The sequence below is a fragment of the Nicotiana tomentosiformis genome, chromosome 9 (genome assembly GCF_000390325.3).
Source record: "Nicotiana tomentosiformis chromosome 9, ASM39032v3, whole genome shotgun sequence".
NCBI classification, from domain to species: Eukaryota; Viridiplantae; Streptophyta; class Magnoliopsida; order Solanales; family Solanaceae; genus Nicotiana; species Nicotiana tomentosiformis.
Window position 1 is genome coordinate 65,445,338 of NC_090820.1, and position 26,273 is coordinate 65,471,610.

Genomic DNA, 26,273 nt, shown 5'->3' on the forward strand with positions numbered 1-26,273 from the left:
GGTAAATTCCTTCTTATAAGGTTAGGCAAGAGACTTACCTTGTCTCAAAACCCGCTTTCCGGCCCACAAATTCGTTCTAAAGCCTGAACTCGGTGCCAAACAATCCGAAACTAGTCAAATGTTATATAAATTAATCAATACATGTTCAAAAGTTCATAATTTAACTATTAAAGTAATTACCCAACCCAAATTGAAAGATTCCTAAAACTCACCCCCCCCCCAGGCCCACGTGCCCGGATTCCGAAAATATTTGAAGATAAATGTTACCCATAACCTCACGAACTCAAATATATAATTTTCACCTAATTTCATAATCATTTTCGTGATTAAATCCCATTTTTATGAAAAACTAGGTTTTTCAACGAAACTCATAATTTCCACTATTTTACATGTTCAAATTTACCCATAATCTATGTATTTAAGTTACATTTGGTAGAAATTATTTACCTTCAATAGCTAGGTGGAAATCCCTCTCTAAGAAGCTCCAAAAATCGCCCAAAAAGTGAAATAAATGAACCAAAATGGCCTAAGTCTCGTATTAAATGGACCTCCCTGCCTCCAGCGTTTCTGCTTCTGCGGACCATGAGCCGTATTTGCGGCACCGCACCTGCGGAAAATTCATCGCAGGTGCGGTCCTAGCCCAGGCTGGCTAACTCCGCTTCTGCGGAAAGTGGAGCGCACCTGCGGTCCAGGCCTGGCCAGCCTCTTCTCGTACCTGCGGTCTTTTTCATCGCAGAAGCGAGGCCGCTTCTGCGGGCCACTGGACACCCACCCAAAACCGCTTCTGCGGCCAAGAGCTTGCACTTGTGAGCTCGCAGGTGCGGGCATACCAGAACAGGTGCACCAGCAGCTCATTTCAAGCTCAAACTCGATATGTGCATCATCCGAGTAGCACCTGAGGCCCCACAGGGCCTCGTCCAAACATACCAACAAGTTCGTAAACATAAGACGGATTCGCTCGAACCCTTAGAATGTGTAAAACAACATAAAAATTAAGAATCACCCTCCAAATCAAATTGAATCAACTTATGAACTGCAAGTTCTTCCAACTTGCTCCGAATGTGCCGAATCATACTTAAACTACTCGGAATGACACCAAATTTTGTGTGCAAGTCTTAAATCACCATACGGAGCTAATCCTAGGCTCAAAATTCCAAACGGACATCGATAACACCAAAACTTATTTCAAACCAAATTTAAAGAACTTTAAAACCTTCAATGAGCCAACTTCCAACTTTAGGCACTGAAATCCTCCCGGGTCATCCAAAACCCGATCCGAACACACGCTCAAGTCCAAAATCTTCATAGAAATATATTGGGACCTTCAAATTCTAGTTCCGAAGTTGTTTACTACAAATGTTGACCCAAGTGAAACTTAACCCTTTTAAGCCAATATTAAGGAACTAAGTGTTCCGATTTCAACCTGAACCCTTTCAAACCCGAACTAACCATTCCCACAAGTGATAAAATAGTAAAAGTACATACAGAGAGTCTTATTTAGGGGAACGTGATTCTAGAAAGAAAAACGACCAGTCGGGTCATTACAGTTTTCGTCTGAAGTGCGACTAATTTTTGCATGCACTTCTTTTTTAGGCTGAAGTACAAAAATTGCACTTAAGATGCACTTGACACTTAATTGGTTTGAATTGCAACTAATTCATGCACTTAAGACTTTTTAGTCTGAAGTGGAAATTACCTAGAAATGGAAACTTATTATTCGAATTTCAACAATGCAACACACTATTCAACACCCAAATCTACTCCACATGAGCTCAAATTTGAAAATAACTTTCAAATATGATAAAGAACAAATCCCAATCATCAATTTGTCAAAATAACAACAAATCTAACAAACCTAGAAGAAACCCTAAGTAGTAGCAAAGAGAGGAGCGCCACATCAACTAATTATTGTAAAACATCATAAATCACCTTAAAACTTGCTTACAAATACCATGTAAATCCACTATCACCTTTGTTTTCACAACAACTAAAAGAAGATGAAGAGACAAAAAAGAGAAAAAAGTTTGGAGTTGCCTATACTTTGGTTACTAGTTAACTTTTTTTTTCTTTTTTAAAGTGGATTTAAATGGGGCGATCAAATAGGATGCCCGTGAAAGTTTTACTGTTCTTCCCCTTCTCCCTTATGTGTGCGTGGTTTAGGTCTAATCCCTAGCCAAGAATACAACTAAAACTCATTATGTAATAGGTTTGAATCCTAGCATTCTACTTTTCTCATACGTGTAGATTGCCTTCTGCATTTGGCAACAATCACGTACACCCAAAGAATCAACGGTGCACAATTAACTAGTGTGTTTTGGCTCTGATTTAGTAATTTGTTAATTTTAATTCTCAATGGAAAGATTCATGCTTTATCTATAATAAACTAGTGTGTTTAAGAATCTAATTCATAATTGAAGCTATCTTTACCTTTTAATACTCTCGTGTGCGCAGTAAATCAAATTTGTCCTGGCATGCCTTTCAGTTTTATGCTTAAACCTAAACAACGCACACGTAAGAGAGAAGGCGGAAGAATACCACTTATGTTTTTCCTATATTGCCATGGTAAGTAATTGGAAGAAATGAAAAGACTTTTTGTGATTTTGCAAGGAAGTGAGAAAGTTAGGGTGCAAATCATTAGGCAAAGGGATAAAGTGTAAATTGCAAAAGAGTACATATGTTGGGTGCAAATTGCAAAGTATCCCAACATCTTAATCCTTAACATTCAAACTAATTTTAACATACCCAAAAATGCAGACAATTCATCAGAAAAGGAAAAAGAAAAAAATAACAAGAGAAATTTTTCAGTTAGAAAGCCCATATATTTTTTAAAAAGTTGAAGAGTACTCTACAACATAAAATAAATTTAAAAAATGGTAAGCGATAATGACAAAGTGGCACCGATTAAAAAATCAATGAAAACAAAAGAAGAAAAACAAGGTGAGTTTGATTCAAATGGAAACAACCAAAAATAAAGGAAAATAAAGAAAACAAAGGCGAGAAAATTTGAGCCAAATGGCAAAGAAACGAAAAAAGAAAAAGAATAAAGAATAAAAATGAGAAAACAATTGCAAAATTCTAAATGAAAATTACGGTGAATGTGAGAAGAAAGAGAAAAGGAAAAAGAAAAAGAAAAAAACGAAACATTAAAAAGGTTAAATGAGTGAAATTCTTTTTGTTTTTATTTTCGTTTCTTTTATCAAACGTCATACTGTTTGTCCAGTTAATAGGGGTGGCAAAACAAATCCAAACCTATTTGACCAGTCCAATCCATCCAAGTTTTAATGGGTTTGGGCTAGAACAATTTTGAAAATGGGTTGTTTTGGGCTAGCCCAAATTAACCCATCAAAAATCATCAACCCAAATGAACCCATGATGATTCCCAATCTTGACCCATGAAAATGCTCAATTTTAAAATTCTACCTTGACTCATATGCGAAAATATTATCTAATTTTTCTGTGTTTGGTTGGTTTAAATATTTAAAATTATTAGGCAGAATACTCCATCTACAACATTAAAAGAAAATATTTTTTTCTACAATAGGAAAAAAAAGTACTCATTTTGTGGGAAAAAAAATATTTTTTCCACATCATGAAAAAAACGTACTTATTTTATTAAAATAAAATAAAATACTTTTTCTACATCATTTTATAATAATATTCATTTTGTTGAATTAAAAAAGAAAAAACTCCATCTACAACATTTCTATTTAGGGGTGGGGTGGGGTCGGTGGGAAGTTTTAATTTTATTACTTTTTAATTATTCTGATCTTTGTTAGTATTATAAGATAATAACTACTATCAAATAAAATTCTATATCCAAATTGAGGAAAGAAATCATTTGACATGAATTGACATTTATTCCAAAACATAGTTGAGAATATTGCAAAGATTTGAGTCAATTTGGGCGAGTTAGGTTACAACTCATTGTTTAGCTCATCTTAGCCCAAGTGAACTTTGGGCAGGGTTGGGCAATGACCCATGAGTGACCAGCCCAAACACAACCCATTTGCTACCCCCTACCTAAAACTGTCATCTAAAATCGGGAGAGCATGAAGCATAAACTTAGAATTTAGGCTGCTCCAAGAAAAAGGAATTACGAATAGACCCCGTTAGCAGCCAATCCAAATACCTAGTTATGGGTACCTAACACTACTAACTTATCAGGTTTACTAATTTTGAATTTGTCATACATGATACACCCGAAATTGAAAAAGTGCGATGTCAACAGGCTCAAGATACAACGATCATGATGTAAAAAATTGCCACACCTTTCTACTAATGGACGCTTCACCTGGGTGCTCAGATTCATTACTCCCATCGGCCTCATCACAATTACTCTCATCATACTCGTCATCCTCGAGAATGTGCTCATTATGTTCATCTTCACCGTAGTGTTCGGGAGTATAATCTGCCTCTTCTTTTAGATCCCACTTCTCCACAAACTTTGCTGCATCACCATTTACATCTATGTCATCCTGCAGTGCCTTAAACTGCATCATATCAAGAAAAAGTTGAACATTGGGGCATCCTGGAATAAACAAATAAATATTTAGTAAACAACATGATGGCATAGAGCAAAGACTTTACCCTGACAACCCTATCTACAGCCACATTTTGATTTTTGGTGCTCCTATATGATGTAACATGCATCAAGGAAGTTTGGCTACCATTCTCGTTCCCTATTTCCACTGCTTGAAAGGAAGCACTTTCATCTTTTCCTGCTGCTTGCAAAGGACGATCCTCATAACCCATTTCCACATCAATACTCTTCTCACCACCTGCAGATTGATCGCCTATCTTCGTTTCTATGCTGATCATTTATCGTAATAATTTTAGAATCGTGTTCAAGTTGAGCTACATTAGCTCTATATTTGTTTTTGCGGACAAAGTTAAGTTTAAATTAGCTCAATTTTCTTATTCACAAATAATAACAAAAGTGATTAAGAGGAAATATACGGTTGATAAGTCTGCACTAACTGAAACTGATAGGAAAATGCCCAGGTATATCAGCAATCTTGTCTTTCAGCAATCATCATAGTTTCATCGAAACCAGGGTTGACATTTACTACCCAGATCATTACGGATTTAAGAGCTTCATCGCATGCATCAGGAAAAGTGTGTATGTTCCCTTAGGAACTATATCAAACTCTCATAGCCAACATATAAAAGCAGCTATTCTAGTTAGGCAACTCCATTTCCATTGTAAGTTGAAAAGAACTCATGGCAGACTTAGCAAATCGAAGAGAATAAACACAATTAAGCTTTAGACTAAAAGCAAGCTTCTGAATTAATCATGCACAACAAAATTCATACCAGGCTCCTCCAAATTTCTTATATACACCAGCGGGAGCAACCAGCAGATATCACTCCCACATTAATGCACATTAAAAGAACTGCAACTTACGTCTTGTGTCGTCTGAGATTATAACGCCTCTCCCCATGATTTTGCACAGCTGAAGTGGATGGCTGATGCCTCTTCCTCCGTCCACCTGTTGCGACACTTTCAGAATGAACCTCACTATCATTAGCATCAATTCTAGTCGCTGTAGTTTGAGAAGTTTGTCCGCGAGTCCGCTTCCTTGGGACGGTAGTGGCTGCTGCCTTTCCAGCAATGGCAGAGTCACCCCTACTCTCACTGATATCTTCGGGATGTTCGTCATTTGGTAGTAGTTCAGCATTGTTTCCAAGGAAAGCAGCAGCTTCTTCAATCACTGCCTTCACAGTGCGTGTTCGACAAATTCCCTTTCCAAATCTTTTTCTAGGTCTACACTGACCACTTGTCAGCTCAGATTGCTCGGATTCCTCTGGAACTTCTTGTATTCTACTATCCATGTCACTTTGATAATCAACAGTTGTATGCCTCACCCCTCTGACACTGTTGTCAGGTGGTAGATGCTTCACACTTGGGTCTTCAGCTATATCTTGGTCTCTTATGTCTGTACCAAATATCTTGCACGGCTCACATGGTTTCAAAGATGAATCCATTACCAGATTTTTTCTGTTCGGGGACAAGCTAAAAATCTTTGTGGTGCATTTGTGGAACCAGGAAATCCTAGAATTAAAATCTTTTTGTTCAACCTCAGCAGGAGATCTCTCAAAATTTTCTCCAAAAGAAGCAATTTTTTCACCAAGTTTGTCTCCCCGCAGAGAAAGAGGAGACTCTTCATTATCACCTATTTCGCCCAATGGAAAGTTACAAGTGGCATACTCTCTAGCAATTTTCCCACAATTTTCACAATCCTTGATCTTTTCAACATATGCAAGAAAATGATTTCTCTCCTTCACAAACTGCCGGCGCTGCTCCTTGAGCTTCTTGTTAAGAACATCAAGAGCATCTATGTCCTTGCGCAGTTCAAATTGGTGATTTTCCAACTTCTTCTTATTCAATGACATTTCTTGTTTTTCATTCTCTAACCTAATCCTTTCAGCTCTTACTTCGTCCATTTCCTTCTGAGTAACTTCTTTCAAAGAATTAATTTCACTGAGTCCTTTCTCTCTCCGGTCAAGAAGTGATTTTTCCTTCCGTTCAAATTTTTTGTGCATTTCTTCGTGTTTATTCTGCAGATCAGTCTCAAGATCTCTTCTCCGAGCCTCAAAATCACGAAGCAATATGTTATGTTCATTTTCAGCTTTCTCAGATAACAATAATTGTTCGTACTTCATTGTTGCAGCAAATGATTCTTTCTCCAATTTAAGAGCTTCCCGCTCTCGCCTGACATAATCCTCAGTGGCAAGCTTATTTTTCCTTAATTGTTCGTCTTCAGTATGTCGCAAGTCATCAAGCATCGTTTTCTCTTCTTGGAGATGTAGCAACTCTTTAGTTACAACAGCTCTCTTCTCATCCATCGCTTCCCACTGCTTTTCAAACTTCATTCTGTCTTCTTTCAGATCTTCACCCTCCTTCAAAATCAATTCCTGCTGATGTTTGTACCTCTGAATCTCCCTTTTCAACTCCATCTGCAACCGAAGATGCTCAGCCCTTTCCGCTTCACTAACTTTAAGTTTTTCAGTTGCATCAGAAATGTTGATTTCCTTCTGACTTATATCAGCTTTCATCTGATACAGCTCAACTTTGAGATTTAGCTCGCTTTGTTTATCAGATAGTGTTTCCTTTTTCACAACCTCCAGCCTTTTCAACTCAGCTTTGAGAAACTTTTCTTTTTCTTTTACTGCTTTCAACTTCCACTCAATGTCTTTTTCTCTCTCTTTAAACTTTTCTAACTCCTTTGCCAGAAATTGCTCCCTTTTTCTGAGTTTTCCCTCTAAGTGGTTAAGTTCCAGTTCCCTCTCTTTCAAACCATCAAACTTCGCTCTCAACTCTTCGTCAAACAAATGTCTCCTATTCAGATTCAACTTAAGTTCCTGCTGTTCGGTATCAAACGCAGCTCTATGCTCATCAAGAAGCTTCTGAATCTCCCCCTGAAAACAAAATTTAGCATCAGCTCGTGCCCCAAAACTAAATATATTGCACATTTAACTCCTGAGCCAGTGAACAAAAAATACTTTTTACGTTGACTTGTATATATCTTTAGTAGCAAGATAATATACATCAAGTGTTCATTTTTTATGAAGATAATGCATCAATTATTCATTCATCTGTATTTCGGCATCACTACAAAGCTTAAGCAAAAGAATAAAGTATACAGCCTCTAAATAAATAAATAGAGAAATTGGCAAGTCACATTATTAGACAAACATAGCAAACAATTACAGAAAAGCTTAGCGAGTTAACCAGCAAAAAAAATAAGTTAGCCACCAGAAATCGTAGCATCCTAGATTGTTTGAACAAATACTAATTGTTCATTATAAATTCAGAAGTGGAATAACTAAGAATTTTAACAAACAAAATTAAAAAAAGAAATCAAAATAATAGGCTAATCAGTGGAGGTATAATAAACTTAAAGAGAGGCAAAGGTAGGTAGGTAGTCTTGCACTGAAGGTTCTATAAGCAGTCCAAAATACATAATGGATGCTTGGGTGCAATTTATAAATGTCACTTCTACATTAAACTAGTCTGTTATAAATATATGATTCTTAATTCGGAACATTTCCCTGCTACATTGGCGACCGACTAAAAAGCGTATCATCCTTACTATATTGTTTGGGAACATGTGTCAATTCTATTTCCAACAACACTTGTTGAAGTGTATGACCATCTCATCTATTTATTTAATTATGTTTTCAACAAGCCCCTTCACGTGCAGGCCTGATTCTTTTTCATGGGTCAAGCATATCAAAAAGAATGAAAATAATATTACATGGTGTGTCAATTCTATTTCCAACAACACTTGTTGAAGTGTATGACCATCTCATCTATTTATTTAATTATGTTTTCAACAAGCCCCTTCACGTGCAGGCCTGATTCTTTTTCATGGGTCAAGCATATCAAAAAGAATGAAAATAATATTACATGGTGTTAGTCTCTGCAGCTGATTACGCATGACAGGCAAGAGCAACATTATAGACGTATAGTGAAGCCGTAATCATGAACTAGCAGTAAGAGAGTTTTGAGAAATGGTTATAGCTTTTTAAGAAACTCATTGTAGACAATGAGAAATAAAGAAGAAAATGGAAACAAGAGGAGAAAATTGATATGGAAATTATATGCTACAACATCCAAGAAAGGATGTAAAGATTTCTTAGTTTTCTTCTAACCCCTGGACAAAGGTCATACCCTTAGGTGTGAAAATAGCCTTAAGTTGAAGGTTGTGACTAAGGTTGAATTGAGGGGCGCATGCTCTTGCCTTGTAGTGACAATCTGAATAGCATGCAGAGCAAGATTTTGGCTTAGAGACTAGAAAAGGCGAAAGTGCATGAGTAGTGCTACCAAGAATGAACTATAAGTCATATACACTCTCCAAGAAGTATGGAGTTGAGAAGTTACATCACGGCAGAGTTACCACTTGAACGCATTTAGTGCGAAGTAATAATAGAAAGAAGATCGTACGTTAAGCACGCATAAGATAGCACCAACAGTTGTATTCTAAATTGGCTGGCCTTATCACAACCACTATCAAAGTAGTAATCGGTAATGACTTTAGAGTCTACATGCGTACTTGAAGTTAGTGGAGAGCACAAACGAGTAGGAGAGGAGAACAAACAGAGAAGGGTATAAGAAGGCTAAGAAGGAGGCGAAGTTAGCGGTCACGGAGGCTAAGACTGCAGCATTTGATCGTTTGTATGAAGAACTGGGGGACAAAGGCGGGGACAAGAAGTTATTCCGGTTGGCCAAGGCGAGAGAGAGGAAGGCTCGTGATCTGGACCAAGTGAGGTGCATCAATGACGAGGAAGGCAGAGTCTTAATGGAAGAGGCACAGATTAAGCGAAGATGGGAGACTTACTTTCATAAACTTCTAAATGAAAAGGGGGACAAAGACATTGTGATGGATGAATTGGAGCACTCCGAGAGTCGCCGAGATTTTAGGTATCGTAGGCGCATTAAGGTTGAGGAGGTCGTGGAGGCTATGCGTAAGATGAGAAGGGGCAGAGCGACCGGGCCAGATGAATTGAGGTGGAGTACGATGATTCCGTTGTACAAGAATAAAGGTAATATCCAGAATTGTAACAACTATATGGGTATCAAGTTGCTTCATACTATAAAAGTTTGGGAGAGGACGGTGGAAGGGAGGTTGAGGAGGATGGTGTCTATATTCGAGAACCAGTTCGGATTCACGCCTGGTCGTTCAACTACGGAGGCTATCCATCTTATTAGGAGGTTGGTGGAACAGTACAAGGATAGAAAAATAGATTTGCACATGGTGTTTATTGACCTAGAGAAAGCGTATGACAAGGTCACTAGGGAGGTTCTGTGCAGATGTTTGGAGGCTAAAGGTGTTCTGGTAGCATACACTAGGGTGATTAAAGGATATGTACAATGGAACTAAAACTCGGGTTAGGACAGTGGGAGATGACTCGGAGCATTTTCCGATTGTTATGGGGTTACCCAAGGATCTGCGCTCAGCCCGTTCTTATTTGCCTAGCATGGACGCATTGACGCACCATATTCAAGGGGAGGTGCCATGGTGTATGTTATTCGCTAATGATATAGTTCTGATTGATGAGACGCGAGGCGATGTTAATGAGGTTGGAGGTATGGAGACATACCCTAGAGTTTAAAGGCTTTAAGTTGAGCAAGACGAAGACATAATACTTGGAGTGGAAGTTCAGCGACGTGACGGGGGAAGCGGACATAGACGTGAGGCTTGATTCAAAAGTCTTCCCCAAGATAGGAAGTTTCAAGTATCTTGGGTCAGTTATCGAGGGGATGGGGAGATTGACTAGGATGTCACGCACCGTATAGGGGCGGGGTGGATGAAATGGAGGTTAGCATCCGGCGTCTAGTCTGACAAGAATGTGCCATCAAAACTTAAAGGTAAATTCTATAGAGCGGTGGTTAGACCGGTCATGTTGTATGGGGCAGAGTGTTGGCCAGTAGAATTCTCATATCCAAAAGATAAAAGTAACAGAAATGAGGATGTTGAAATGGATGTGGGGGCATACTAGGTTGCATAAGAATAGGAATGTGGATATTCGGGTGAAAGTGGGTGTGGCCCCCATGGAAGACAAAATGCAGGAAACGAGGCTTAGATGGTTCGGGCACATACAGAGAAGAAACCTAGATGCCCCGGTAAGGAGGTGTGAGCGGTTGGTTTTAGCGGGTATGAGAAGAGGTAGAGGGCGGCCTAAGAAGTATAGGGGAGTAGGTGATCAAGTAGGACATGGCGCGGTTTCAGCTTATCAAGGACATGGTCCTTGATAGGAAGGTGTGGAGGTCCAACATTAGGGTTGAAGGTTAGTAGGTAATAGAGCGTTTTTCTACTTTGTACCGGGTGTAGGGCTAGTCTAATAGTGTCTTGTCTTAGACTATTAGCAGTACATGTTTTCACACTATTTTTCCGCTCTGGTTGCTTTTGTTAATGCCTGTTGCTATTGTTTTTTCCATCTATTTGTCTGGTTCTTACGGTGCTGATACTATCTTACTGGCTTTTGTTGTTATTGTTCTATTGTTTCTTTTCATCTTCTTGAGCCGAAGGTCCATCGAAAACAAGTCTCTCTACCCCCTAGGTAGGGGTAAGGTCTGCGTACACACTACCCTCCCCAGAACCCACCGATGGGATTATACTCGGTTGTTGTTGTTGTTGTATATAGCAGATGCATGATGGTAGGGGTTTCCTGGTGTCCCATTTACATGTGATTGATGGTACAGAGTCACTTGGAACTCCCTAGTATATGGTTAGATCGTAGCGATATTTTGCTAGTTAAGGATCGAGGCAGGTGGAAATCTAGTCTTCTAGAAGTGTTTTCCTCTAAATAGCATGTCTTCCAAGATTTTGACAAATTTGCATAAATGATGCATATGATTTAAATTGTGGGATTGTGCTTATGGGAGCGAGCGAGTATAAGTTTCACGGTGTAAAAATGATGTTTATGCCTATGGTTTACGAAGATGAAGCTCATGATCATATTTTGGATACTCGCATGTATTTGAACTATGTTTTAATTATTAAAGCACATATTTTAGCTTACGGTGAAAATGAACTCGCAATATGATTAGCAATCTATTCTTGAATGCTATTTTTCAATTAAGTCAAGCTATTCTTGAATGTTATTATGTTCATGTTTAAGCTTGAGGGTCATATACAAATTATGAATGTTAAAGATATGCTTTGGGAGGAACCTTTGACGACTGAGAGAATATTAATCATTCTCTAAGTTACTCGGACTCGGGTGCGAGTGTCTGATACGGGTGTGAATTTAGAGATCGGATCCTTCATGACCTAAAATTTAAGATTCGGGGGTATGGATCCAGGTATGGATACGGGTGCATGGACTTAGCTAAATTTAATTCAAATATCTAAAAATAGAGTTATAAAAATATGTCAAAATTATGTGAAAAACTTACAAGGTATTAAGAGGAGAACTCGAGAAGGTGATAAAAAGAAAAGGTCTGACATAGAAATTTCTATATACAAGGTATTTTATTTTCTTCAATTTCACCTAGTGTTTTGGAGAGCGAGAAGCGGAGAAAAGCGACGAGGCCTCGCTTTACCGAAGCGAGAAGCGTGAAGCAAAGCGAAGCGAAGCGCTTTTTTCATGTGAAGCGCAATTTAATACATAAATAAAAAATATTAAATAAGCATAGATAAATGCCAAGATATCAATAAAAATAACATATTAAGCAAATCTTTCAATTCTTAAATTAAGAAGTAAATAATAGATACTAAAACTAGATAGTCAATAATCCTCAAAAGTCATAACATATTAAGCAAATGCAAAACCAAATCACAAAAGGAGCAACATCCTATTCTTCGATACGCCCAAGCTGGATCTTTCTTTTGGTTTGATGCCATTGAATAATATACGATAGAATTTACTACAATCACACAAAAAAACAGAACAGCTAAAACAGAGAAAAAAACCAGAACAGTCAAGCTGGATCATTTTTTTTGGCTTGATGTTGTTGAATAATAAGACAAAATTTACTACAATCACAAAAAAGAAAAAAAAAACAGAGAAAAAACCAAAACAATCAACAGAGATTAAAAAAAAACAGAGCGGAAGCAGAACAGAGAAAGGATGAACTGAAAAAAATAGAAAAGAAGAGAAAAAAGAGAATAAGAGAAAATAGGAGAGGAGTCGAGAGGAAGCAGGTTAAACAGAAAAGCAGAAGAGATGAAAGAGAAGAAGATAAGAGAAACTTACTCTGAGAGAAGAGGAGGAGAAGTCGCAAGGCTTGCAGAAGTCAGTCGAAGCAGATATTTTAGAAGAAAAGGTCGCGTAAGAGTGTATTTGCAAAACTTTTACAAAAGAACCCAAGGCAGCCGTCAACCTCGCTTAAACGAGCTTTTCTTGCTTAAGAGAGGTCGACGGCTGCCTTGGATTTTTTTGTAAAATTTTTGCAAATACACTCTTACGCGACCTTTTCTTCCAAAACATCTGCTTCGACTGACTTCTGCAAGCCTTGCGACTTCTCCTCCTCTTCTCTCAAGGTAAGTTTCTCTTATCTTCTTCTCTTTCTTCTCCTCTTCTCTTCTCTTCCACTTCTGCTTTACCTGCTTCCTCTCGACTCCTCTCCTATTTTCTCTTCTCTTTTTTCTCTTCTTCTTTTCTATTTTTCTCAGTTCATCCTTTCCCTGTTCTGCTTTGTTTTCTATGTTCTGCTTCTGCTCTATTTTTTTGTTAATCTCTGTAGACTGTTCTAGGTTGTTTCTCTATTTTAAGTGTTACTGTTTTTTTTCTTTTTTGTGATTGTAGTAAATTCTATCTTATTATTCAAGAGCATCAAGCCAAAAAAAAAACAAAGATCCGGTTTTTTTTTCTGTTTTAGCTGTTCTGTTTTTTTTTTTTGTGTGTGATTGTAGTATATTCTATCGTATTATTCAATGGCATCAAGCCAAAAGAAAGATCCAGCTTGGGCGTATCGAAGAATAGGATGTTGCTCCTTTTGTGATTTGGTTTTGCATTTGCTTAGTATGTTGACTTTTGAGGATTATTGGCTATCTAGTTTTAGTATCTATTATTTACTTCTTAATTTAAGAATTGAAAGATTTGCTTAATATGTTATTTTTATTGAGTTCTTGGTCATTTATCTATGCCCATTTAATATTTTTTATTTATACTTTTGAAGGGCATTTAAACGTTCATTTTCAAAATTATGGTGGGAAACAAAAAAAACCCTTTGCTTGTATTAAATTCAATATCTCTATGGGGTAAAAACGTAGTTAAGAAAAACTCTTGTATTAAATTGCGCTTCACATGAAATAAGCGCGCGCTTCGCTTCACGCTTCTCGCTTCGGTAAAGCGAGGCCTCGTCTTTTTTTTCCGCTTCTCGCTCTCCAAAACAATGGTCGAGACCTATATTAATATGTAATTAGTGCGAGTCCCACGTTAAATAGGAGTAGGATATGTATTATGTATAGTTATAAATAGGGCTCATTGTATTACAATTAATACATGAATAATATATTTTTCTCCGGGCTTTCTCATAGTTTCCAATTAATGTTTATTATTGATGTCTCGACATCTTTCTCACTCATTATTCCTTGATTTCTCAAAAGGAGCAAGCTTCCAATATGTAAATTTACATTACATTGTATATGTTTTTCCAAGTTCTTCTTACAGATTGTGATGCTGTTATACTGGATTGGACTATTCACTCACCTATATATAGAGGTTTTCTTAGAAACAATTTATTTTCAATTTAACCTTGCTCAGCTTGCCCCTCCCCCGTCCATCTTCAAGCTAAAACTTTAGAAATGGCTTACAAGTTCCAAGACAAATAAAATACTCCAAATTTCTCTGTGAGTTTTTGGTTGCGATAATGCAAATTGCAGTCTAACTTGGCAACCCATAAACCCCTAAGGCAAGAATGACAACAAGCATAGAGAAAATTATCTATCTGACAAGCAACTTTAGTACTGTACTTAGGCAGGGGAAGGGGGAACAAAGATGCAATAGATGCAATTAGTAACACTGGTCAGAAGGATAATATGAGGTGTTCAACTAACCCTTTCTCTAGAGTTCAGCTTCTCAGCCAGAAAATTCAATTCCTTCTCCTTCATCTCCAATTCAGCTCTATAAGACTCTATATTCTGCAATAGTACTAAAAATAACTAAATGTATCCATTTAACACATTTGAACAGGATAACAAAAAAGAAGAAGAAAAAAAGGATTAGAATCATTCTCACACCCACTTGTTCCTTTCTAGTCATATCTGCAACCTTCTTGCTTATAGCATCATCTCTTTTCTTTAGAGCTATATTAGATGAATCAATCCTTTTCTGCTCTTCTTCAAGCCTCATTTCCTTCTGCTTGTGAGCCACATCCAAATTATTCACCTTTTCTTCTCTTTCGTTAAGCTTCCTCCGTCCTTCATATAGTTTCTCTTCCTTCTCCTGCAGCTTCCTTTCCCACTCCCCTAAATCCTCCTTGTGCTTGGAAAATCTAGCTTCATGCACTTCTTGCCTAATGAAACAGTAGAGAGGAAGTCAAGTAAAATCCTTCAAGATATCTCCAAAACGGGAAAAGCAAAAGGAGAAAGCATTCAGTTGTAGTCTTTGTATTGTCTGCCATACTCTGCAGTCAAGGAGGCATGCTCCCTTCTTAGCACACTTTCCCGAATTTCAAGTTCACGCAATTTCCTCTCCAACTCAGAATTCATTCTATTTGCCTCAGCAAGCTTGGCATCTGCAGTATGCAACTTTCCTTGCTCTTCCAAAGACTTGTCGTGATATCCAACAACCAAAGCTCTAGCATCAGCCAACTCGGTTTCAGAGGCAAGCTTAATCTGACCACGCTCTGCTTGTGTTTGACGAAGAGCCTTTTCAAGCTGCAACAACAATGATTGCATGAACAAGGTAAAGTAAAATGGAGAAACAAAAACCTCATGGAAACAGTATCAAGCACTTTGTAAATGCGTAAATGCAACTAGTTACATGTTACAAGATGAACAAATCTGCATAATCTTAGAACAGTCCATTCATCATAATTGTATCAGTTTCTTCTTTTTCCATTTTCTTTTCTGAACAACAAATGTGTTGATTAGAGAAAAAATAAATAAAAGCTTTGTCCGGGGTCCCAACCCTTTGGGTAATGCATTGACCATCTAACCAGCACAGCAATCTTTTGACTTTTGGAAGCTTATACCACAAGAAAACAGTAAAAATATCTTCAACTAAGTTTAGGTGTTCTGCGAGGAGAAAAAGACTTCTCTAAAGAGGGAAAATTCCAAGGTACTTCGGGCGGAAAGAAGAGAGTTTCTTTTGGTATAACAAATTGTAATTAATTTTTATTGAAGAATAGCACCCAGAGAGTGCAATCACTGAGTAGTACGACAATCTGCAATATGCTTCTTAGTGCACTATCTACATGTGAAAGCAACTCAAAAAATTGGCCATCCTATCTATTTCCTGTACAATTTCATTTTTATTTTTTACAGCAAAAGGATAAGAGAGCTATCTAACCAGCACAGCAATCTTTTGACTTTTGGAAGCTTATACCACAAGAAAACAGTAAAAATATCTTCAACTAAGTTTAGGTGTTCTGCGAGGAGAAAAAGACTTCTCTAAAGAGGGAAAATTCCAAGGTACTTCGGGCGGAAAGAAGAAAGTTTCTTTTGGTATAACAAATTGTAATTAATTTTTATTGAAGAATAGCACCCAGAGAGTGCAATCACTGAGTAGTACGACAATCTGCAATATGCTTCTTAGTGCACTATCTACATGTGAAAGCAACTCAAAAAATTGGCCATCCTATCTATTTCCTGTACAATTTCATTTTTATTTTTTACAGCAAAAGGATAAGAGAGCTATCTACATGTGAAAGCAATTTCATCTGTGCTTTAAGTTACAAATATTTTCCTTTTTGCATTAAAGTATCTCAGATTTCTTTCCTGTTACTGAATCCACCATATGGTCGTTTGGTACAGTGATCCACAACTTCTAGTCATTTTTTGTAGTCCTCTTCTATTCCAAAAATGTAGCAGGTCTCGAAGAGATTCTGGAAGCACCATTTGACTTCAAGCAAATTGAAACAGCATGTACTAATCTGGTTTGTGATTTTGCAATTTATGAATGAGTACTATGCCAACCTCTTCTTGTAGACTGTTGGATCAAGCAAGCCTCTCTAGCTACTAGCCATGAAAACACTCTACCTTGTAAGGTGCTTTGTCTCTCCATATCAATTACAATGGCTATACATGTTCTTGTTGTCTATTTTGGAACAAAATTATATATCCAGACTTCACCGATAAAGGGTCATCCGTATGTTTATTCCATACTATCCTATCTGGTATTAACTTAGAAGCTTTCTATCATCTATAGAAAGCCGTTCATTTCCTCTATCTCCCCATTATTGCATCTTTTAACAGAAATGCTCCACCTTGAGCAGATTATTATGTCCTAACCATCACCGAAGAATGTATGTCCTAACCATCCGATCTCTAGTCATAAAAGTGATGATATGGCTGATGTGATCACTAAGTGTTTGCATGATTGGGGTTTGGAGAATGTTTTTACTATTACAGTTGATAATGCTAGTTCGAATGATACCACAGTGAAAAAGTTATCTAAACAATTGAGTAAATGGGGAACTAATATGATGGATGGTTCACGCCTTCATGGAGGTGTATGGCTCATATAATCAATATCATTGTTCAAGAAGGTATGAAGGAAGTTGGTGATTTAGTGAAACGTGTTAGGGAAGTTGTAAGGTACATTAGGCAATCTCCTGCGAGGTGTAAAAGATTTAAAGATTGTTGTGACATTGGAAAGATAACATGTAAGACAACATTATGTTTGGATGTTCCTACAAAATGGAATTCCACATGTTTAATGTTGGTTACAGCACAACAGTTTGAGAAAGCCATTGTAAGATATAGTTGTCTTGATATCGGGTTGTTGAATTATCTTCTTACATATCCTTGTGAGGATGAAAGGCCGCAAGTTCACTTGCAAGAGGTGATTGGGAGAATGTAAGACACATGGGAAAATTAATCTCGAAACTTTTTATACCCTTACCTTGAGGATTTCGAGTTCACTATACATCACATCGAATGTTCACTTTCAGTAAAATTAGGGGAGTTAATTACTTTTTGAATCAATTGATGAAAAATGAAGATACAGAGTTGAGTGAAATGGCAAAAAGCATGAAAAAGAAATTTGACAGGTATTAGGGGGATCCAGCAAAATGAATAAGATGATCTTCATTGAATGTGTGTTTGATCCCCATTTGAAATTTGATTATGTGGCAATTGTACTCGTGAAAATGTACGGGGAAGAAAAAAGGCGAAAACATAAGAGATGAAGTGGAGGAGTACATGGTTTCTTTGTTGAAGAATATCAGAAGAGAAGTTCACTGGGATCTCAGTCTCCATCATCTACTGCTTCCAGCAATATTACATTAGGCATATCAGGACTTCCCCAAAGACCTCAAGCTGTTAGATTAGAGGAGGATCTGGATTATCTTGAGCAACTTGAAAATGGTAAAGATTTAAAGTTTTTCTTTTGCTTTTTATTATGATGGTTTATATACATGTGTTGATGTCATTTTTTTAATTCTCTTTAGATTTGAGCAATGATAGAAGAGATGCATCTGTAATGGACATATGGCTACGAAGAAAGAACTGTAAGTCAATGTATCCAATTTGCTCAACTTGTCATTAGTTTTTTGTTTCATCCATAGCTAAGAAATATTAGTTCAGTTCATTCAAAAAGAAGAGAGTAAAGGTTGCACTTGTAGCGATTATATGCAAGTTCATGTTCCGTGAAGACATATAAGCAATTACTTTGACTTAGTTTTTTTTGTTTTGTTTCAGATTGAAAGCTTCTTAACTGAAGACATGTTCAAGACTAATGGTTCAACATGGTGTATCTTGGCAAGCAAGATTTAATCTTATTTGAACTTGGATTATAGTTTAGATTTTATATTTTTGGTCATGTATTTATATACTTTTAAGTATTGTGTTTTTTTAAGTTTTACCCGTGACTTAGATTAAAAAATATATTTAAGATATTTGATGTTATTACTTCTCATTCTCTATGATATTTATTCTTTTTCTGTGATTCGAGTATTCGAATATGTTTTACCCGTGACATGTTCAAGACTGATGGTTCAACATGGTGTATCTTGGCAAGCAAGATTTAATCTTATTTGAACTTGGATTATAGTTTAGATTTTATATTTTTGGTCATGTATTTATATACTTTTAAGTATTGTGTTTTTTAAGTTTTACCCGTGACTTAGATTAAAAAATATATTTAAGATATTTGATGTTATTACTTCTCATTCTCTATGATATTTATTCTTTTTCTGTGATTAGAGTATTCGATTATGTTAAAGTTTTTACATGACACCGAATTACCAAACCGAAAAAACCAAACAGAAAAGAGAAAAATCGAACCAAACCAAACTTATTTTGGTTCGATTTGGATTGCACTTTTTCAAAACTGAAAACCAAAAAAAAAACGAAACCGAAAAGTGCAAAACCAAACCAAAAAACCGAATGCAACACCTAGGCCACAATATCCCCGTCATTCCCACCTTGTGCAGGGGCATTTACTAGTAGTCATGCCTTTTCTGAAACCTGCGTTGAAATTCCTTGAAGAGAAACAATCACCTTTTATGATCGTCATATATCCATATTATGCATAGAGGGATTCTTCGAGCAATGTGTCGCTAGACTATGCTATATCTAAGGCATCCTCCTAAGTGATTGATCCAAACACTAGGCTACTCTACACAAACATGTTTGCTGCCCAGCTTGATGCTATCAACTATTCTTTAATAGTGCTAAATATCAATGAGACAAGTTGGTCATCTAAAGGATCTCCAAAAGAGAAAGCTGCAAGCTTGCAACTAAGAGATAATGCACATACTTGCAATACAAATTTGATACATGTTATCAACAATACTGGAAATTCCGCCAGAACATGCAATTAATGCATTTACTCGGAGTTCAATGAGAAAAGGAACCCTAGTTTAGAATTCGAGAGGAATTGGGATTTATTTTTTCAAGACCAAACAAGTGTATACAACCTTGATTTCATTGAGAAGGATGTTTTTAGAAATGACTACGGATGCAAACATTTGAACTGGTGTATATAACCTTGATTACAACAGGAAGGGTGTTGCTACATATACAAACATTATCAGTTCAAATGGTACTTGGCGCATCGCTTCGTTTCTGCGTCTGAAGCTCACCTTTAGAATGCCTTGATTGGGCTTGCGGTTCTCGGAATGTAGATTGTTCTGCTATACAACCTAGCCAACCTTGTTCTTCTATATAACCTTGCATCCTATGCACTCAACAATTACTACCAGCAAAATAGAGCAACTGACATTTCTTGAAATTTTGGAGTAGTTTGCGCTAGAACAAACAAAAAGTCAAGTTATGACAATTGTCTATATGAACGCCAGAAGTACAAAAGGCTATCGCTAGTGCAAGTTCTACCAAGTCTTCATCATAACCAAACAAGAGTTACTAGTGGACTTAGGATCTACTTAGGCTTTTTTATGTTACTCCTAATGTCGTTCTCATCTAACTTGGTTGGAGATGTCTCGAGTAAATAATGGAGACTAATCGAGAAAGAAAAATGTAAAAAGGGTAATGCAAGGAAAGATATGCTCCCTTCAGAAGGCTACTAAAATTGCTTCTCAAATGTGTTGAAATAAGGATGTTTGAATTATAAATGATGATTCCATCTACAGCACAAATTTTGTATGACAGCCAAGGTAGATTCTTGGTAGATGTAAAATAGAAGAAACCCAATTACTCAAATTGGAATCATTTCTAAACTGTTTTGTTGATTCGTTGGCTAGCAAGCCTTGTACTAGTTCATTTTGGTGAATGCTCAAACCTGTTTGGCTAGCTTAGCACAAAATATTTTACCTTTCTCATGTGTTAATTGTAATAAAGTATTCACAATTTTTCTCAAAAATCAAATCTAACTCCTAAAAGAAACTTACTGTTCATGGAACTAGAATAAAGGACTATATGAAGTCAAAGCAAGATCTCATAGGCTAACAACAACTACTGCGCCTCAATCCCAAGCAAGTTGAAGACGCTGTATGAATCCCTGATTATCAAAAATAAATAATCCGGGTCCATAATATTTCAATACTCTATACATCTCAAAAGGCTAAAGGCTAAATAATAATTTCTTTATGATAATTTCACTGACTTTTAAAATATCTAGGAATTTCTACTAATAAACTTATGGATACATCGCACAAGTAATTCAATACTTTCAACACCAACTCCAGCATTTACTCCCTTCATCCGAGAAAGAATGGGAATTTGAAATTCGGGCATTGTTAAATAGTTAGTAATGTATAATGTCCCACATCGAGAAGTAGATACTTATTATTATGTAATCATTGTATATAAATAGGGCATTATCCAGCACTTTAGACATAATCAATAAAACTTTTCCGTGCTATACTTCTCGGTATCAGAGCGTTGGTAAGAAACATCGGGAACGAAAACTCCGCCAAACAGTCGCCGTGAGTCAATTTTCGGCGACTTCTAGGCTGTTATTGCGTCACCTATGTTTCTCTCAGTGTTGTGCTAAAACCAACACCATCACAGGGTCCTACACCCTCCGATGACCAAACCCCAACAAACCCCGCCAGAAAATACCCCCCACCCACGCGCCGACCAGAAGGAAAACAATTCCGGCGAGATCTCCTCATGCGCCGGGGCGTGAGCTGCCCTCCGGCCAGTTTCTGACAAAACTTCTTTTGGATAGCTTGCTCGAGAGGCTATTCTGAGTCTATCCATCCAAGTTACATCAAATTCCGATGACCTTTTTATTTTCCGGCAAAATTTTCGGTGACTGTTCAGTTTCCGGCGATATACAGTGTTTTTTTCTTCACTGTTCTTGTGAGCTTTTTATTGTTCTTGATTGTCTGTGCTATTTGGTCCAACAATGTCTTTGGGACTGGATGTTTTTGGTTCTAAAAGCACGAGTTCTGGAAATTCAAGTTTGATGATTACTTCGGAACCCTTAATGGGAAATTCAAACTACTTAGCTTGGGCTTCTTCCGTTGAGTTGTGATGCAAGGTCAAGGAGTTCAAGATCATCTAGCCAAGAAGACTAGTTATGAAGATGAAAAGGCCAAAGCACTCTGGAAGAAAATTGATGCTCAATTATGTAGTTTGTTGTGGCGATCGATTGATTCCAGACATGTTATTTAGTTTAGGAGAAGGCTCGTACTTTATACACTAATGATATATCTCGTTTTTATGATGTGATATCTTGGACGTAAAGAAATAGAAATTGGATATGTCTACCAGGTAGAATACTCTGTTTGGTGGATGGGGAGCAAAAACCACCAATGGGCTACTTCTATGAAGCTATGGATAGGGCCAAGGAGGCTATTCAAGCATCATTCACCGATGAGCAAAAATATGCAAAGGTCTTTCAGATCATTGATTCAAGATGGACGAAGCAGCTTCATCAACCTTTGCATGCAGCTGGACTTATTCTGAACTCGTCACTCTTTTATGATCAGTATGAGAATAATTCACTGGCTAAAGAAGTGTGGAAGGGATTCCATAAGTGCGTTATTAAGTTGAACCCAGATGAAGACTTGCAAGAAAAGATCGTAGATCGGTTTGCTATTTACAAAGCAGGTGAAGGACTTTTTAAGCTGCGACTGACTATTAAAAAAAGAAAGACGAAGTCGCCAAGTGATCGAGTGCTTCTATATTTTATAGCTTTAACTTTTAATGTATTTTTTATACTTATTAACTCTTGAATATTTTTTTTCCACTTCTATAGTTGAGTGGTGGGACCAATATGGTGCAGAGACTCCGGATTTACAGACTTTCACCATTAAAGTTCTAAATTTAACTTGTAGTTCATCTGGATGTGAAAGGAACTAGAGCATTTTTTAATACGTGAGAACTAAAAAGAATGATTTCGTATTTTACAATTATATCTCAATTGTCCTAACTCCTACTAATTAGTTAACACATCTTGTTTGCAGATTCATACAAAGAAGAGGAATCGACTAACCTTGAAGCGCCTCCATAATTTAGTGTTCATAAAATACAATAGAGCATTGAGGCGTCTCTACAACCACCGCAATCTAATTGATCTAATTCTTTTGGACAATATTGATGAGGCTAATGAGTGGCTAACCGGAGTCCCCCAAAATTGTGAAGATGAAGAAGTATTTGAAGGCGACTCTAATTTCACTTGGGGTGATGTTGCGGATACTAGTGGAGTTGGGGAGAACCCTTATGGTTTAAGGGAGAATACTTCAAGTTCAAGCTCGAATAGGAAGGAAAAAAGTGTGGCTACTACAAGTCGATCACTATCCCTAATTGATGAAGATGAAAGTGATCATGAAGAGGAAGAGGAGGGGAAGAAGAAGATGACGAGCAATATGAAGATAATAGAGGAATTCAAGATTTTGACAATCTTGAAGAAGAACAAGAAGAGCAGAAGAATAAAATGTTGATTCTAGTAATTTAGTGGTTTTGATTTTGCTTGTCCTACGGTTTATGGAGGATTTTGTGGTACCTACTTTTAACTTTTTAAATTGAACTTTTTGATTATTTATAATGTCTTTTTGCAAGGTTTACATTATGTTTTTTAAGAATTGCGCTTCACTTCAATGAAGTGTGCGCTTCGCTTTGCCCTTCGCTTTTAAAGCGAGGCGAGCCCCTATCGCTTTTTTGCGCTTCTCGCTCTCAAAAACACTGGTCTACCTACTTGGGACAGGTGCAGGCAGTTATAGAGGAATTTGAGAAGTTGATGTCAGAGTCACTGCTAGAGTTGAAAAACAACAAGAGCAGCGACAGAAGATGTTTTTAGTTCTTACACTTGTTGGACTGCCTAATGACCTTGACTCAGTGAGAGACCAAATTTTGGCTAGTCCTTCAATTCCTACCGTTGATGAATTATTCTCTCGATTGCTTCGTCTTGTTGCGCCACCCAGTCACACAGTGGTCTCACCACCAACTGTTGACTCCTCTATTCTCGCATCTCAGACAATGGAAAATCGGACATCTCAGGCTATGGAGAATCGACAATGAGGAGGTCATTTTGGGAGATATCGACCCAAGTGTTCTTATTATAATAAACTTGGACTCACTCGTGAAGTGTGCTATTCTTTACTAGGTCGACCAACCAGAAACGCTCATGTTACTCTTACTCAGACCGAGACTACAGGTAACCAGGGATTTTCTTTATCTGAAGGGGAATATAATGAGTTCCTTCAGCATCGAGCAAGTAAGCAGACATCTCCACAAGTAGCCTCGGTTGAAACAAGAAACCTAAAGATTTTAGAATTTGTTATTTTATATGCTCCGGATCATTGAAAAAGCCATTGATGCGCCTTCTAAAGAAAGTCAATGTAGGCATCATCAAGAGCTTAACCAAAGTGAGGGGCCCAATCTCGTATTTGAGAGTTCGCGGCTTCGTTTCTACCACTGCCTCCCCAACTGTCGAATGCGAGAACAGTAAGGAGCACAGAAAGAAAGAATATCGTTGTGCGAAGATGCGATTCACCAAGTTGGGGCGAAGAAAGCTATCAAAACCAACCGCCATAAGAACACGAAGGCCTCTCCTTCGTGTTTCCTTTTTCATTAAATTTAAAGGATACTGAACTTAATGCAAAACTATTTCAATGTTAACCACCAATTATAGATAGGCCTTGTCTAAATAAAAGATGAACCATGATAGCATAGTAGCACAAGTTTCACAGCCTACAATATAGCATATTGAAACATCAGATAAGACAGAATTATACAGCAATGATTCCGTGTGTCGAGCAACCAAAACATTGTTGGGTCATGATTGCAACATGTTAATGTACCATAAAATTACATTTAAATTGATAATTGCTGCGAGTTAAGATTGCAAAAGATCATGTTCTGCATAAACTAGCTGCTATCATGAGAAACTTCTGAATTATGTTGGCAAATATTACCAGACTTGGAATCCAAATGCAGAAACACATTCCAGTCTCATAAGTAGGAAAATTTGGTTATAAGCATTGTTTTCCCTAGTTCAATATCACAAATTGCAGACAAAGTAAAACTAGTTTCCCCGAAAGAAAAGTGTCTTGGTTCCTAAAAGCATAAACCAAGTCAAACTCAGTTTTCAGAACATACTTACTTTGGTTTTCAAAAACAAAGTAATACACTTCAAAAACTAAAGCAAAATGAAAACGAAATGCCACCAAAAATTTGGTTTTGCACAAAGTATTCATATATTCTGTCAAACAAACAGGATAAAATCAACAAGAACTTAACAGTCAGGAATCTTAGCATAAAGGTACATGGTTGGGTATGTTTAGAGTTACAGTTATATTCTGACAAAAAGCAAAAGAAATATGAAGCTGTTAAAATATTTGAAAATACAAATAGCGCAAGGAAGAATAGGTACAAAAGAATTAAAGATCTTACATCAACCATACATTGCTTCTTAGAAGCCAAAGCATTTCTCAAATTTTCTTCTCTCTTTTCAACTTCCGCAATGGAAATCAAATGAGCAGACTGCTCACGTTTGAGAGATTCATGTAGTTCTGCAAGTTCTTCTCTAAGTTCATCATACTTGGATGTCCATTCATTTTTTTCAATCAATAGAAGCCCCATATTATACTGATAATCAAAAAGCTGCCCATAAAAGCAAACAATTAGGGTAAAATAATTGTTAACCTGTAAATAAAAATTCAATCCACCAGTAGAGTTGTGAAAGAAGAAAATATACTTATTTCACATTCCAAACCAATAAATACACCATAAGTTTAGTTGTTTTACCTCTTTTTCAAGCTTGGCAATCTTTAGGAGCAGGGCTTGGCGGTCGCGGCCTTCCATTGCAGCCTCGTCTAGCAATCCAACTTCCTTGAATCTCCTCCAATCGTCAATGTTTTCCGTATCTCCCAAATTCCTTTGAGCATTCTCACTCAAGAGCCCCACAGGAGGAGGAACGTGGTCATCTGCAAAAGCCACTGCCTTGCCCTTACCGTTTCTTGGTGGTGTTACGGGTACCGCCTCCCACGCCTTTCTTTCTTGAGCGAACATCACACAGTCAATTGCCGGATGGATTGATCCAACTTGTTCTAAAGCAAAACCCTAATGAGACATGACTATTATTGGCCGATGAACACCATGCAACTTTTCTTGAGGACGAAACAGTTGAGTGCAAAATTGCAAGAGTGTAGTAGGAGGTCAGCGCTCGCCGTTTTCTTTTTCAATCAAAATGTTGGAAAGGACTTTGGTTAAACACTCCCCTAACTTTTCTTCTTCTCCTCCCTCTCTTCTCTTCTTTTCTTTTCTTTCCTACGGTTTGAGATAAAATGACCAAAACGTTAGTTTTGACGGGTTTAGAGTGAAACTAATAGATTTGGGCGTCCTAGATAAGCAAAAATAATTGTGGAATCCTCTTATCCGTTGTTTGATTATTAATTATAAAATAAATTATTCAGGATTAAAAATAATACCTTATACTTTGTTTGACCTAAAAACTTATTTTGAGATTAAACAATTAAATTAGTATTTTTCAAGGGTCACTAGCAATTTGTTTGATTCGAAACGGTTGCAGACAATGAATAAAGACAAACAATTAATAACGAAATAGAGAACGATGCAACAGAGAAAAATCTTCTTTATTTCCAATCCCGAGGGATCTCTGATCGCAAGTATGATTGAATTACAAAGCTTAGTCAAGAAAGGGCTAGCACAAGATGATATTTTGTTTCAGAGTGAGTTTTCCTTTTAATTTTCGATGATCCCTACTTGGAGCATTGTGGCGACTTTTAT

General features: G+C 37.2%; 1 protein-coding gene across 2 annotated transcripts; it reads right to left on the reverse strand.

Moving 5' to 3' along the window:
• Window positions 1–3,837: 3,837 nt before the first annotated feature.
• Window positions 3,838–25,842, reverse strand: LOC104092193 (nuclear matrix constituent protein 1-like). 2 transcript variants are annotated; one of them, XM_070185584.1, is made up of 8 exons: window positions 25,272–25,842; window positions 24,918–25,127; window positions 15,076–15,329; window positions 14,695–14,965; window positions 14,508–14,591; window positions 5,405–7,419; window positions 4,588–4,810; window positions 3,838–4,490 (listed from the first exon to the last, which is right to left on the reverse strand). In XM_070185584.1, exons 1-8 carry the CDS (start codon window positions 25,533–25,535, stop codon window positions 4,245–4,247), a joined length of 3,567 nt encoding a protein of 1,188 aa, XP_070041685.1. In that variant the 5' UTR covers window positions 25,536–25,842; the 3' UTR covers window positions 3,838–4,244. The 2 variants fall into 2 exon arrangements, with proteins under 2 accessions (XP_070041685.1, XP_070041686.1); XM_070185585.1 differs by lacking the exon at window positions 4,588–4,810 and having other exon boundaries at window positions 4,337–4,528.
• Between the last annotated feature and the right edge of the window lie 431 nt (window positions 25,843–26,273).

Coding starts and splice junctions, on each gene's coding strand:
- LOC104092193 (XM_070185584.1), bottom strand. CDS start 25,535: ATGTTCGCTCAAGAAAGAAAGGCGTGGGAGGCGGTACCCGTAACACCA. Junction 14,592..14,694: donor ATATGACTAGAAAGGAACAA/GTGGGTGTGAGA, acceptor GTACTATTGCAG/AATATAGAGTCTTATAGAGC. Junction 4,491..4,587: donor CTGTAGATAGGGTTGTCAGG/GTAAAGTCTTTG, acceptor GATATGATGCAG/TTTAAGGCACTGCAGGATGA.